This window comes from Pteropus medius, unplaced genomic scaffold (assembly GCF_902729225.1).
Source record: "Pteropus medius unplaced genomic scaffold, Ma_sr-lr_union100, whole genome shotgun sequence".
Lineage (NCBI taxonomy): Eukaryota > Metazoa > Chordata > Mammalia > Chiroptera > Pteropodidae > Pteropus > Pteropus medius.
In genome coordinates, this window is record NW_024344561.1 from 588918 (window position 1) to 601264 (window position 12347).

Genomic DNA, 12347 nt, shown 5'->3' on the forward strand with positions numbered 1-12347 from the left:
TACCCGTGAGGCCAGCCTTGTGTGAGAATCACTGCTATGCCGCCCCTGGCACACAGGAGCTGCCCGGAGGTGCCTAGTATCTGACAACCCCAAAAAAAAGGCTGTCCAATATTCCTACATGCTTTGGAAAACCTCTGAAGTCCAAGCTCTCGAACTGGCAGTTGAGGTCCTGCATGACCTGTACCCGGCATTCATCAGCCTCTCCACTCCCCAGCGCCTTCCCCATGGCCACACTTAATCCTCCCCACGACCCTCCTCCAGGCCTTGGCACACGGTTCCCCTCCACCTCTCCCCCATAACTAGAATGGGCCCTCAGCACGACAGGCAGAAGTGGCGACATGACACTGTGCCTCCATCTACCCGCACATGTGGCTCAGGCTCACCCACTGCCCACAGTCACCTGTGGCTGAGCGGAGCACAGCTAGAATGTCCGGCCGGTTGGCCTCCTGGCTCCCTAACGACTCCCTAAGGGGAGAGTGTCCTGGGAGAGCTTCGCCCCCCTGGGAAAGGGGCCTAGGGCCCAGAACTCACAGAGCCTGGACCCGACAATGACGATTAGGTCCCCCCACAGACACAGCCCCGTCTGTTAGGAAATCTGCTGGCAGACTCAAAGGCTGGAACTATCAAGTCACCCTTTATTCAGCCATCAGTGGGTGAGACACAAGAGGCAGGAACTCCATGCCCGACCTCCAGAAACCAATCTAGAAAGCACAAGCCTTGTCCCATCAGCCAGTGTATTCGGGGGCTGTGTGCGCATGGCCCAGAGAAGTGAGGAACAGGAAGCAGGAAGCAGTGGCTAGCAGGCCACTATGACAATTTAAGTGGAGGAGAGCACAAAGGGGGCTGTGGCCAGCAGGCTGTTGCTGGGGTCCCACTGACAGGAGTTGGCAGAGCTGTGACCAGGCCCACTGTCCGAGTCACCTTCTCCCAAGTGGCTCTCTCAAGGCAGGATCTGAACGGGGAGTATAAGGGAGTCAAACTCAGACTAAGGGATGTTAATCATGCCACCAATGCCACAAATGTGTGTGCCCTGCTCCTGGTCCCAGCTGGGCACTGTGAGCTAACTTCCCACCTGCCACCCTGCCAAGTCTGTGCTGTTGAAGCTCTGGGGCCCACAGATGAGGGGCTGGAACCACCAGGGACAATGCCACTGGGTGTGCCCAGGGGGAACCCCAGTGGTCAGAAAACCAGCCCACCTGTCTTGCTCCCCAGGAAGCAAGGCCCCTGCAAATCCATGGCACCAACACAGAATTCCTCCAGGGAGCCAGACCCAGAGGCCTGCCCACACCCTGCAGGGGCTGGTACGTCAGGATGTCCGCCGGCAAGCAACAGCTCTCTCCAGATACCTCGCACTGCTCCTGTGCTTTACATGAACCCCTTGGAGCACCCCTATGAGCATCTACTGCCATGGAAAGGGGCTCAGACAGGTTAAGTATCTGGTCCAAGGTCACACAGCAAATAAGTGGCCCAGATGACTGACTTCATGGTCTGTGCTCCTGACCAATGTGCTGTCCAGTCTCTCTGTGCTTCCAAGAGTAGGGGACAGCCAACTTTCTCTGTAAAGGACCAGACGGTAAATATTTTCAGCTTTGCAAGATATATAATCTCTGCTACTACAACTCAACCCTGCCACATACAGGTAAATGAGCAAGCGTGGCTTTGTGCCAATAAAACTTTATTACAAACCCAGCAGGGGCATCTGGAACTACAGGTGCAGAGAGGCTGGGTGCTGAGCCCCCTTCTCCACCCACTTCCACATTTGCTCACCAGACACTGAGCAATGGAGACACATCTCCACCCCAGAGGAAGTGAGGAGAGCCGGGTGGCAGTGATGAGTACCCCCAGATGACGGGCACTGAGGCTAGCAGAACAGGGCCACTGTGAGAACCTAGAGATGGCACCTGACCCAGGCTGGGAAAGAGATTGGTAACAAATTCTCCAGCGAGAGGAAATAGAAAACGGGAAGGCAGAAAGAAAAGGGGGCCGTGATATCGTAACCTATAACATATGCTCCTAACACTCTTAGAATTTCCTAAGTGATCAGAGCAATAAAAGTGTCTTTCGTGACTCATAACAAGGCCCTTTCGACCCCTGCAGAATTTGTTAGTGACCGGACTTTTGGAAAACCCCTAAGGATGGGGGCTGGTTGTCAGGGGGGCCGACCAAGTAATAAGAAGGCTGGAACTTTTAGTCTCCTCCACCCCACAGCTATCAACAGCCAAAGATTTAATCAATAATGAAGCCTCCATAAAAACTCAAAAGGTCCGGTGTACAGAGCTTCCAGGTTGTTGAACACCTGGAGACCTGGGGAGAGTGGCAGGCCTGGAGAGGGCACAGAGGCTCAGCACCCCTTCCCATACACCTTGTCTACACATCTCTTCCATCTGCTGTTCCTGAGTTATATCCTCTTCTAATAAATAACCTATAATCTAGCACGTAAAATGTTTTCCTGAGCTCCCTGAGTCACTCTAGCAGACCTGTCTACCCTGAGGAGGGGGCATGGGAAAACCTGATCTATAGCCAGTCGCTCAGAAACATAGGTGACAACTCAGATGTACAACTGACGCAGGGAGAGTGGGGAACAGTATTTTGGAACAGACCCCTTCACCTGTGGCATCCGACACTATCTCCAAGTAGGTAGTGTCAGAATTGAGTTGAACTGCAGAATACCCAGCTTGGTATGTGGGAGCACCAACCCCCCCCACACACACACACATACACTTGGTAATCAGAAGTGTGCAGTGTGAGACAAACAGGAGTGATTTTCCTTGAAGGGGCGCAGTAGGGAGAATGGGGGCGGTCAAGACAGTGTGGCTGCAGCCCAGGGAGATTGCCAAGACAGACTCCCAGGCAAGACAGGTGATTCGTAGGAGGGTTGCTGAGCGGTCACAAGAGGCCGCAGTGGATGTGTAGCTCGGGAGTCTGGCTACTCCCACGACCACGGAAAGCACAACCGTGTGCTGAGAGACAGAGACAGAACTGCGAGAGGAGCTGCTGGCCAGGAGATGAGAAGGCTTAGAAGGGGACAACTCTAGGGTGGATATAGGCAGCCTGTTCCCCGTCCACTACAGAGCCAACCTCCTTGTCAGGCCCTTGGACAGCACCCTCGGATCCGGGGACCCAAAACCTGGGGGACCTTGAGGCACAAGGGGCTCCCCAGTCCTGATGTGAAGGAAATGCTCTGCTCAACATCGCATCCCAGGGCTGGCACCCAGGAGGGCCTCAAAAGTGCTGGTGGCCTCAGGAACAGACACAGGGGCACTAACCAGTGCTGAGCCTCCAGTCACCTCCCTGTCACAGCGTCTAATGCAGTTGATCTGTGGTTTCCTGCTTGCTTACACCCCTCCATAGATTCTTGGAGCCTTCTGGAACAAGTCCAAATTCCTTATGGGGCCCATGACCCCCTGCCAACATCTGCAGCCTTGTCACACCTCGCTGTCTCCCTGGTCATGCTCCGCTGGTCTTCTCCTGCCCCACCTCAAATCCCACTTTGGCCCTCTGGCCTCCGTGGCTCCTGAGACCCAAAGAACCATTTCTTTTTTCCCAAGTGTCCCTGTCACCTCCTCCTGGAGGTCCTCCAGCACTTCCTGGACAAACCCCCATCACGGGGTAGCTCCATATATAATACCCACTTTGCACAGACCCAGGGCTCTGCATGTGGACGGCACTTGCGGATGCTGACCTGCACGGTGGCCCGGGACATGCAGTCGGGGAGGCCGGATCCCTTCCCTACATGCAGAAGGCATCTAGTCTGGGAACCAGGAGCCCAGGCCCTGACCTAGCACATGGCCTGGGAAATGTCACTTAGCTGCTCAAAGACACTGGGCACTCAGCATCCCTGCATAGTAACCTTCCTGCTCCTACTGTCCTTACCCTCCCCTCCCTTTGCTTCTGGAAAGTAATGGAACAAGCAGGGGCCCTTGAGCCCTTTAGGCTGGACAGACTTACATCGGAGAGACCCAGAAAAACAGGGAAAAATGCCTGGAGTTAAACCCTCCTTCCATCCTCATGCAGGAAGAGGTAAGTTGTTCTTTCTCTCATGGAGAACAGGGAGGTGGAGGGCAAGATGGAAGAGTAGCCTCCAACTCAGGGGAAAAACAACAAAGAGACCACATTTCAAGTCCTTGCCTCTCTAGCGAGAAAACTATTACAGCCACCAAACAAGGAATAATTAAAGCTATTTATCTTGGCAGACTTGGGAGGGCGGGGGGAATAGAAACAGTTGTCCAAATGTGACGTCTTTTATTAAACCGCCTCCTGCCGCCAAATAAAATACAAACTGTTCACCTTCCAAAGGAAAAATATTCCAAGTAAACGGAGGAGTTATGTGAAAAGGAGGACGAGGCGTGGAAAAATCAAGGTGCTCTCCCCAGCCCCCAGCAGTATCCGTCTGCTCAGGGCCCCGGGCAGGTCCTGCCTGAAGCTGCCCTGGCAGACACCAGCGGGGGGCCGATGGCGCGCGGTGTACCAGCGAGAAGGTAGGGTTAAGAGGGGCTGGAAGGAACTCGAGGGTCTGATTACACCAAGGTGGGGTACAATGCAGATTACAGACTACCTCAGTGAGGTGGTGACATCCACGCCGAGCCAGTCCCTGGGGGATGCAGACCTCGAACCCAGGAAGAGCCTCCCACCTCCCAGAAGCACAGCCCCTACTGCACTGGCAGCAGCAACTGAGTTTCCAAACTGTGGGCGCTGGAAGTGTCCCTCTGTCCCTGTGTGGCATGGCGCCCCAGTAGCCAGGAGAGGGAAGAAGTCACTTTCCGACCATCCAGCAGGCAAGGCCAAGAAGGCCGGTGGTTAGAATGACGGGTGTCAAGGTGGACTTGGGTTCAGGGCTGAACTTGCCATTCTCCAGCTGTGTGACCGTGGGCCTCAATGTCTTCATCTGTCGTGTGGTGATCATGACACAGCCCGAGGTGTGAGATGACACAACCCAGGTGGAGGCCTGGCAGCCAGCACCACCACCTGCCTTCACCCCTGACCTCAGGAGCCCCATCTGTGAAATGGGAATGAAATGGTGATAAAATCCCTCCCTGCTGTGAGAATTCGCTGAGATAATGGAGGTAACAGAAATGTACTAAGTACTTCATGACCAGGAGCAGCCATCGTGACTGTCACCAGATCAAACCTACCCTGGGAATCCTAACCCGGCCCGGCCTCCCTCTCCAGTTGTAACCGAAGACGGGTGCGCTGGGGCTGTCCTTGGAGATGTTCCGAACAGCTGCTACCACAAACTGTCCAGCGCCAGGGTATTTGAGGACCACGAGGTCACCCTGGCCTCCTTGAGCAGACCCTGAGCACCCTGCAGCCCCTGTCTAGGCATCTCTTCCCAGGACAATCTGTCAGACTCCCAACCCAACAACCCCAACGCCTGAGCCCATAGCTCTGCTTGTGGATGGTGGACAGAGCAAAAACCTAAACGCCCACTGAATGAGTGAAAGTGCAGCCAATGAAGACACAGATTTCAATCTGTAGAAGACGCCACGTTAAGATGACCAAGCCACACTGTTAGGGACAGAACAATGTAAAATACATCCACGTTAGGTGTAAAAGCGAGAGCAGGTAGGGAGAGGCCAGGTGCATAGCACACCTGGGGCTTGTCTAGAAACACACACAACTGAACGACTCCAGTGACTTTTTGTGGGCACCCTCCTGTACCACTGTTGAAACTACAGAACTTTAAGCACAGTGGGGTCCTGGGGAGAGACTTACACACATGTGCCTACAAGTGTCTAAAAACCCACGTGGGAAGGTCACACCAGAAGACCAAGGTACAGGGGCTAGGCCAGGATCAGGAGGGAGGAAGAGACAGACTTTTTACGTTACATCCTCCTGAGCGGTTGGAATTTTTACCCTGTACCCAAAAGATAACCAGACAAAAGGCAATCATTACATCGCCTGGGCCCGTCCCGAAATGAGCAAGTCTGACTAGGTGCTCCCCGACGCTTGATGGGGCAGAGTAGTGGGAATAGGTCTTGAGCCTAAGCCCTCTGCAGCCTCAGGCCCTGTGACCTGAGGGTCGTCTTAGGGCTAGAGAATGAAGGACATCGGCCTCCAGCCACTGCCTCTCCCAGAGGAGGCAGCACCCTCAGCACCCCTTTTTAAGGGTGTGATGGAGGAGGGGCAGCAGGCTGGCCAGTTCAGGGTGCTCTGGGCCATGAGAGGCTCAGGTTTCTTTAAGCCTGGGGCAGCAGGCCTGCATTCCCAAGCAGCAGTCACCTGGGGAAGCCCTTCTCCCCCTGTGGGGGAGGCCACAGAGCAAGGCACAGTTGCCAGAACCCTGGTTCTGGAGTTAGTTAGCCCTAGGTCTGAATCCAGGCTCTGTCACCTGCAAGCAAGGGGCCCTCACCTCCCCACCAAAGCTTCAGCTTTCATGTCTACAAAAATAAAATACTAATTCATTGCTCAGTGTTGTCATAAGGACTAACACACCCTGAACCCAGCACAAGACCCAAGGGCACACAGCAGGTGCTGCTGGCCACCATGTCCCTCAGGCACTCTGGCCAGATGGAAAGAGTAGGGGCAATTCTGGACACAAGGCCATGCTGGGCCCAGACCAGGCTCAGGTGTGCTCCTCATACACAGGGGAACAGCCACCTGGCTGTGGCTGAGAGAGGCACCAGCTTCACACCAAGCTTGGGCACATCTTCATTTAGGTTGGGTCTTTGGTCCACATCAAAACAGGGCCTAGTGAAGGCTGACACCCCAGAGTTGGGGGAACATGAGGTAACCTCCCTGGAAGGAGACGAGATGCAGGGACCTTCATTTTATCCATGTTGTTTTTTTTTTTTTCTTAAAGTATAGTTGGAAGCACACAGTGTGTGCTGTATTATCCTTCATTCCTTTCAAAATATTTCACAGTAACAACACAGCTACCTCCACTGGCCCAAAAGGCTCACACTGAGGTCCAAGGTTGGTAATTTATGGGGCAGCTCGAAAAGTTGAACAGTTAAATCTACTCCAGAGGGGCCCTGAGAACACTGGTTTCCCATGAGGGCTGATCACTTCCAAAGTCACCCAGCGGCAGGGCTGAGGATGAAGAGGCTCCTGGTCCTGAGAGGCAACCATCTGGGGGGGCCGGAGAGAGGAGGCAGTGACACCCGCCTCAGGGTTTCCTGTTGCCCAGCACTACTCAGGCCACAGGCCTCCCTGCTGGGTCTGAACTAGCTAGCTACTCGTGAAGGTGACACCATGACAAACGCCAGGCAAGCCCTCCTCCGGTGGCCCCTGGGCTGACCATAGGCTGCAAAAGAGCCCATGCGCTAAAGACACCCAAAGCTGTAAATCAGTGATGGCTTCTCAAGGTCAGAGGCCTGAGAGGGGACACTCAGCAGGGACTCCTCTCCACGGGGGAGAAAGTGGAAAGGCTAGCTCTGCCTTCAGGGGTTGAAGGCTCCAGGCCCTGCAGGCCTGGTCTGGAGGGGCCCCCAAACAGGTCTAATTGTGGGGTGTACAGCAGGGCAACCATAAGCAAAGGAGGATCAGACAAAGAAAGGGTCTGGCTTTTCTGAAAAGAATCCTAGGGCACCGATTGGGTGGGAGCTATTACATGCAAATGTCTCCCCATCCATGCTAATCAGCCGAAGCCAGGCTTTGTGAGCGACAAAAAGGGTGGCAGATGCGCGCCAGTTCCTTGGCCCCTGAAAGCACAGGGGCTTAGCGAATAATTATGAAAAGGAGGCGGGTGCAGAAGGCAACAAACAGGCCACCTCAGCCCCTTGCTGCTCCACGAACTGGGCCTCCAACCTCCTGCACCTGGCCTCTCTTCTCCAGTCATGACTTTGAAGCTGTAATCTATGCAATGCTAGACATATACCTGATGCCACGCAGTGCATCATTTAATGCCCCTGACCACCTTCCCAGGTACACTTAGCTCGTTTTAAACAGGGGAAACTGAGGCACAAAGCGATGACATCCCTCATCCTAGGGACCCAGGAGCTTGTTAAACAGCCAAACCACATCCCAGCCTCTTGGAGACTTGGCCTAGGAGGCTGTAAGGGGCCGGGCTCAGGGTGCTGGGAAGGACACAGGCTCTAGACCTGGGCAGAGCAAGGCCTGGCTGGTTGACCACAGTTAGCAGGTACTGTCCCTGAGCCACCACTACAAGGAGACAGTAGAGCCTGCCTCCTAGGGCTGTGAGAGGTCATCGAGGGTCCCCACCTCCTCTGACACATGGCAGGAACTGGAAGGGCAGTACTCTGTGAGAACTGAGGCAGGCAGGGGAGGCCCTTGGCAGAGGAGACACTTAGGGAGGCCTGGAAGGTTGGGTTGGCACAAGGTATGTCACAGACCCCTGAGCAGGGGGACCGGCCCTCAGGGTGGTGGTTTTATCCCACAGTTTGGCTCCCGCCGCTGCCGGGGAGTGTGCCCAGTGCAGGAATAGAATGAGTCATGAGTCTGAGTGGGAAAGTGGCTCCTAGGAGGGGAGCTGCTTTTGGCCAGCTGAGGAGCCTCAACCCGCAGCCCCGGGTGGCTCTGCAGAGGCCAAACCGGAAGAGGCCGGAGGACAGGACAGGGGCAGCCTCGAGGGGAATGCGTGACAGAAGAAACTGCAGCCCAGGGCCGAGGCTGATTGGAAGGGCCCATGAGGAGAGAAACGTTTTGACCTAGAGGCGAAACAGGATGTCCTGGGGCTGCGTTGCTGGGGCTCCAGGAGTCCCGCAGGGCCCAACCACAGGCTCTGAGGACAGGATGTTTAAGTTAGGAGGCTGCCTCCCACCCGCCTCGCCAGATGTGACTCCAGATGCAGCGCAGCGCAGCGCGGCGAGAGGGGAGTCGCGTAACTCAGCAAGGAGGCAGCAATGAGGAAAGAGCCCGAGGGGCCACTGCCCTGACCCAGGACAAGAATGAGATGAGCGCCCCCTACATGCCAGGCGGTGAATCTCCTGGCCCGACCTCACCAGCAGGGCTCACCAGCGCCCCAGAGGCAGCAGGGCTGATGAAAATCCCCACCCCCGCCCCCGCCCGAGGCCACCTGGGCTGGCATCCTGACTCTGCCGCCCACCACACAGTACCTCAGTTTCCTCATTTACAAAATGGGGGTAGGAGCTGTGGCTACTGTGGCCCCCCACAGGGGGTGCATGGCGTGGAGAACAGAGAACGGGCTGGTCTTACCCTAACTCGCACCGCTTACTGAGCACCCTGTGCCAACAGCACGTAGCAGTCAGCACCCTTCAGGGCTGTTTTATGCTTAGGCAAGTCAATGAACGTAAAGCGCCTGGCACAGGGCCCGTCTGGCACATGCTCGCGCTCAGTAAACATTAGCCATGGAAGGGCCTGGAAGCCCTGATAAGCAGGGCCTGGGGTGGGGGCGGAGGGTGATGGGAGTCAGAGCCAGGCTCCAAGGAGGGGCCCCCACAGCACACAAGAGAAGTCTGGAAGCTCCAGCCTGCCTCTGCCTTCCCCTCTAGCTCAGGGAAGAATGTGGCAAGTTCTCTGGAATGTCCCTCTTGGGTCTGCAAGAGGCCCCCCAATCTGTCTTTGATTACTGATTCCCATGTCCCCTGTGGGGGGGTCACAAGAGCATTCCTTTTTCATTAAGGCGCTGATCTGCCAGGGTTCTTTCCTCGCCCAGAATCCCATCTGTGCCTCGTTGTCAGGCAGGTTTCCATCCATAAAACCATTCCCCCCTGACATGTGTAACACATCCAGTGAAAACGAATCCCAGCCACGGGAACACAATTAGCGGGGGAGCAAATCCACCAACAATCTTAAAGAAAAACAGCCCAGACCCACTCTTGCCAAAGCTGTGGGGTGATGAATCGCTTAAAAGAGACAAAATCTAGGGAATAAAAGGGGGTTCTCCCCTCTCCATGCAAGGAGTGGAGAGGAGACAGCTCCCCCCAGGCCAGTCTGGACCTGTTTTCAAGAATGCCCCGTCTGGTGGCAGGGGGCAGGCTCACCTGACCAAACAAAAACTACCCAGAGGCTGGAGGTCTGCCTTTGGGTGGCTGTTATGCAGGTGTACAGAACTGTAGAGTGTACCAAACAGAATGCCTAAGGCCTAGCCATCTGTATTAATTAAACAATTAAAATAAATAATCAAAAGAACAACCCACCAGAGGAGACACATGAAGGCCATGGAGTCCCTATATAGAACTCCTGTCGGCCTGGTTGGAGCCCAGACTCAATTTCCTTCATTAACTGGTTTTCGGGGAACAAAGGAAGTGGGGGTGGAGAAAGTAGGGGACTCTAGATTTCTTGCCCAAAAGTCAGAACTGGGTAGAACAAGCATCATGGCAAGTGCCATGGTCTCCCTGGGCAGATGTGAAGGTGCCCATGGCCCCAACCTGCACTATTCCTGGGTCCTGAATCCTAAAGCTTCACAAACAAGTTCTCGAAATGAGACAACAGGAGGGTGATCACACAAAGAGAGGGGCTCCTTCCTCAGTCATTTCAGACTAGGAGAGACTTAGGGAAGATCTCCAAGGCCATTTCTCTGTGCCCTGTCCAGTTCTACCTTTAATGATCACCCCCACACCTGGAGTACATCTTCTTTTCCAGGCCAGACAGCAGGTTGAGGAGATATATATAATACATACACTGCGTGTAATTCATCTGCTATGTGTGCTGAGCTGACATCAGCCATCAAAACCACCTTGTTTTCCAGGAAGGAAATGCAGGGAGAACTAGGGTCACTTGGCCAGGGTCACAAGGTCGCACCAATGTTAGGCTCCCCAGCCTATGTTAACCATGATTTCTAGCAGCTTCTGACCCAGAGAGGGCTGCTGCAGTCCAGGAGGGGTAAGAGAGAACATTCCAGACAGGAAATGCAAAGCAGGGGAGAGGCAGGGACCCAGGAGAGCAGGAATACTGAACTGGAGACATTGCAGACTCCAGCTGCCTCGGGAGCAATCAAGGAAACTGAGGCACAGAGAGGGCATGCCAATGGTGAAGCATGGAGTCAGGACTTGGCTCCAGGTCCCATCTGCTCTTCTGGCAGCTCTAGCGCCCAATTCTGAGCAAGGCCCTAGGGCTCCTCTACCCTGTCCCTGACCAACACCTCTCCCCCTCAAACCAGCCCCTCCCCCAGCATTCTCAAGCTTCCACTCATGTTATTTTCTCCCGGGCACAGACCACTAGGGGCTCCGGTGTGTTCATGTGACTGCTGACTTAGAGCGCCTGTCACACAACACCCCCAGACCCAAAATTGTGGGACCGTGTGCTTATATCTGGTATCACTGTATCCCTAGCTCCTAAAACAGTAACTGGAACCCAGCAGATGCTCAGTAAAATTTTGCTGTTTAAAGTTAGACAAATGGTAACTACCGCATAAAAAGAGCAAGTTCACTCATGTTTCGGTTGAAGAAAGATCGGGTCTTCCCATCTTCAAAGAGCTGTTGATGGGCCCTGCCATCCTGGGTGAGGTGGCTCCCCTACCCCTCCACCCCACTCCATCCCTCCATCTGGCTGGGTCCCCTCCCTCCCCCCAAGGGTGCTGCCCCTTGGCTATCCTCTGACCTCTCCTCTCAGGCAGCAGCCAATCTAGTACTGTCCTCCAGTTGCTGCCAGCCTTTTTCGGGTCACAGACCCCTCTGAGGGAGATCAAAAGCAATGGCAATGCCACAGCCCCGGTTTACCAGACGCACATGGAGTGAAGCATTTTACATGTGTTCCCTCTAGAGAGGTGCTACTGTGACACCTTTTCTACAATCAAGGAGGCTCATCTGAGGTTACCACCACTGACTCTTGTCCCTCTGTCCTTATGCAAAACTGCATATGATTTCAGGATCAGTCCACAGACTTAAGGTTAAGAGCGCTAGCTCTGAGTGGCCTCCACTCTCTACCAGAGCAGCCAGCCAGGTCTGGCCCAGGTCTGCCCTCCATCCCGCCCCCTCTGGGATGGGCATCTCTCCCAATGTCCTGGCAAACTTAATTCATCACTGCCCCAGGTAGCGGAAAGATCCCAGACACAGAGCAGGCTCCCTGAGAAAGGAACCACACCTGTCACCAAGAGTTCCTGAGCCTCCCTCATTCTGCTAAATCTGACCTGGCACCCGAGAGTCATCGTGAGTTCACGCCATACTCCTCCGTCCTTCGAAAAGCCCTGCGTGCCCAACATGTCCAGACCCCCACATGTAATGCTTGCTTGCTTATTTGCCAGGTGACACCCACTTCTCACCTGTGATCTCATATAGGCCGGCCCCAACAACCCCAGCAAGCCAAGGGTACAGTGCCAAGCCCTCAGATCTTTGCCTGAAGCACGTGGGCCCAGTATGTTTCAGATTACAGGCAGACTTCAGAGATATTGTGAGTTCAGTTCCAGAACACAAATAAAGCAAGTATCATAATAAAGCAAGCTGTAATCTTTTTGCTGGTGGCGGGTCTTGCCTTTAATTTGTAAAAAA

At 54.5% G+C, this 12347-nt stretch overlaps 1 protein-coding gene across 3 annotated transcripts in view; it reads right to left on the reverse strand.

Annotated features, from left to right (window-relative positions):
* Positions 1-12347, reverse strand: part of CARM1 (coactivator associated arginine methyltransferase 1) — a 37870-nt gene that overhangs the window by 18614 nt on the left and 6909 nt on the right. The window contains exon 1 of one of the 3 annotated variants that reach the window (XM_039873169.1): positions 4846-5011. The exons of the other annotated variants lie outside the window; for them this stretch is intronic. Within the exon in view, the coding sequence (XP_039729103.1) occupies positions 4846-4996 (151 nt within the window). The 5' untranslated portion in view covers positions 4997-5011. Of the gene's footprint in view, positions 1-4845; positions 5012-12347 lie in introns of those variants that run through there. 3 annotated transcript variants of the gene reach the window in all.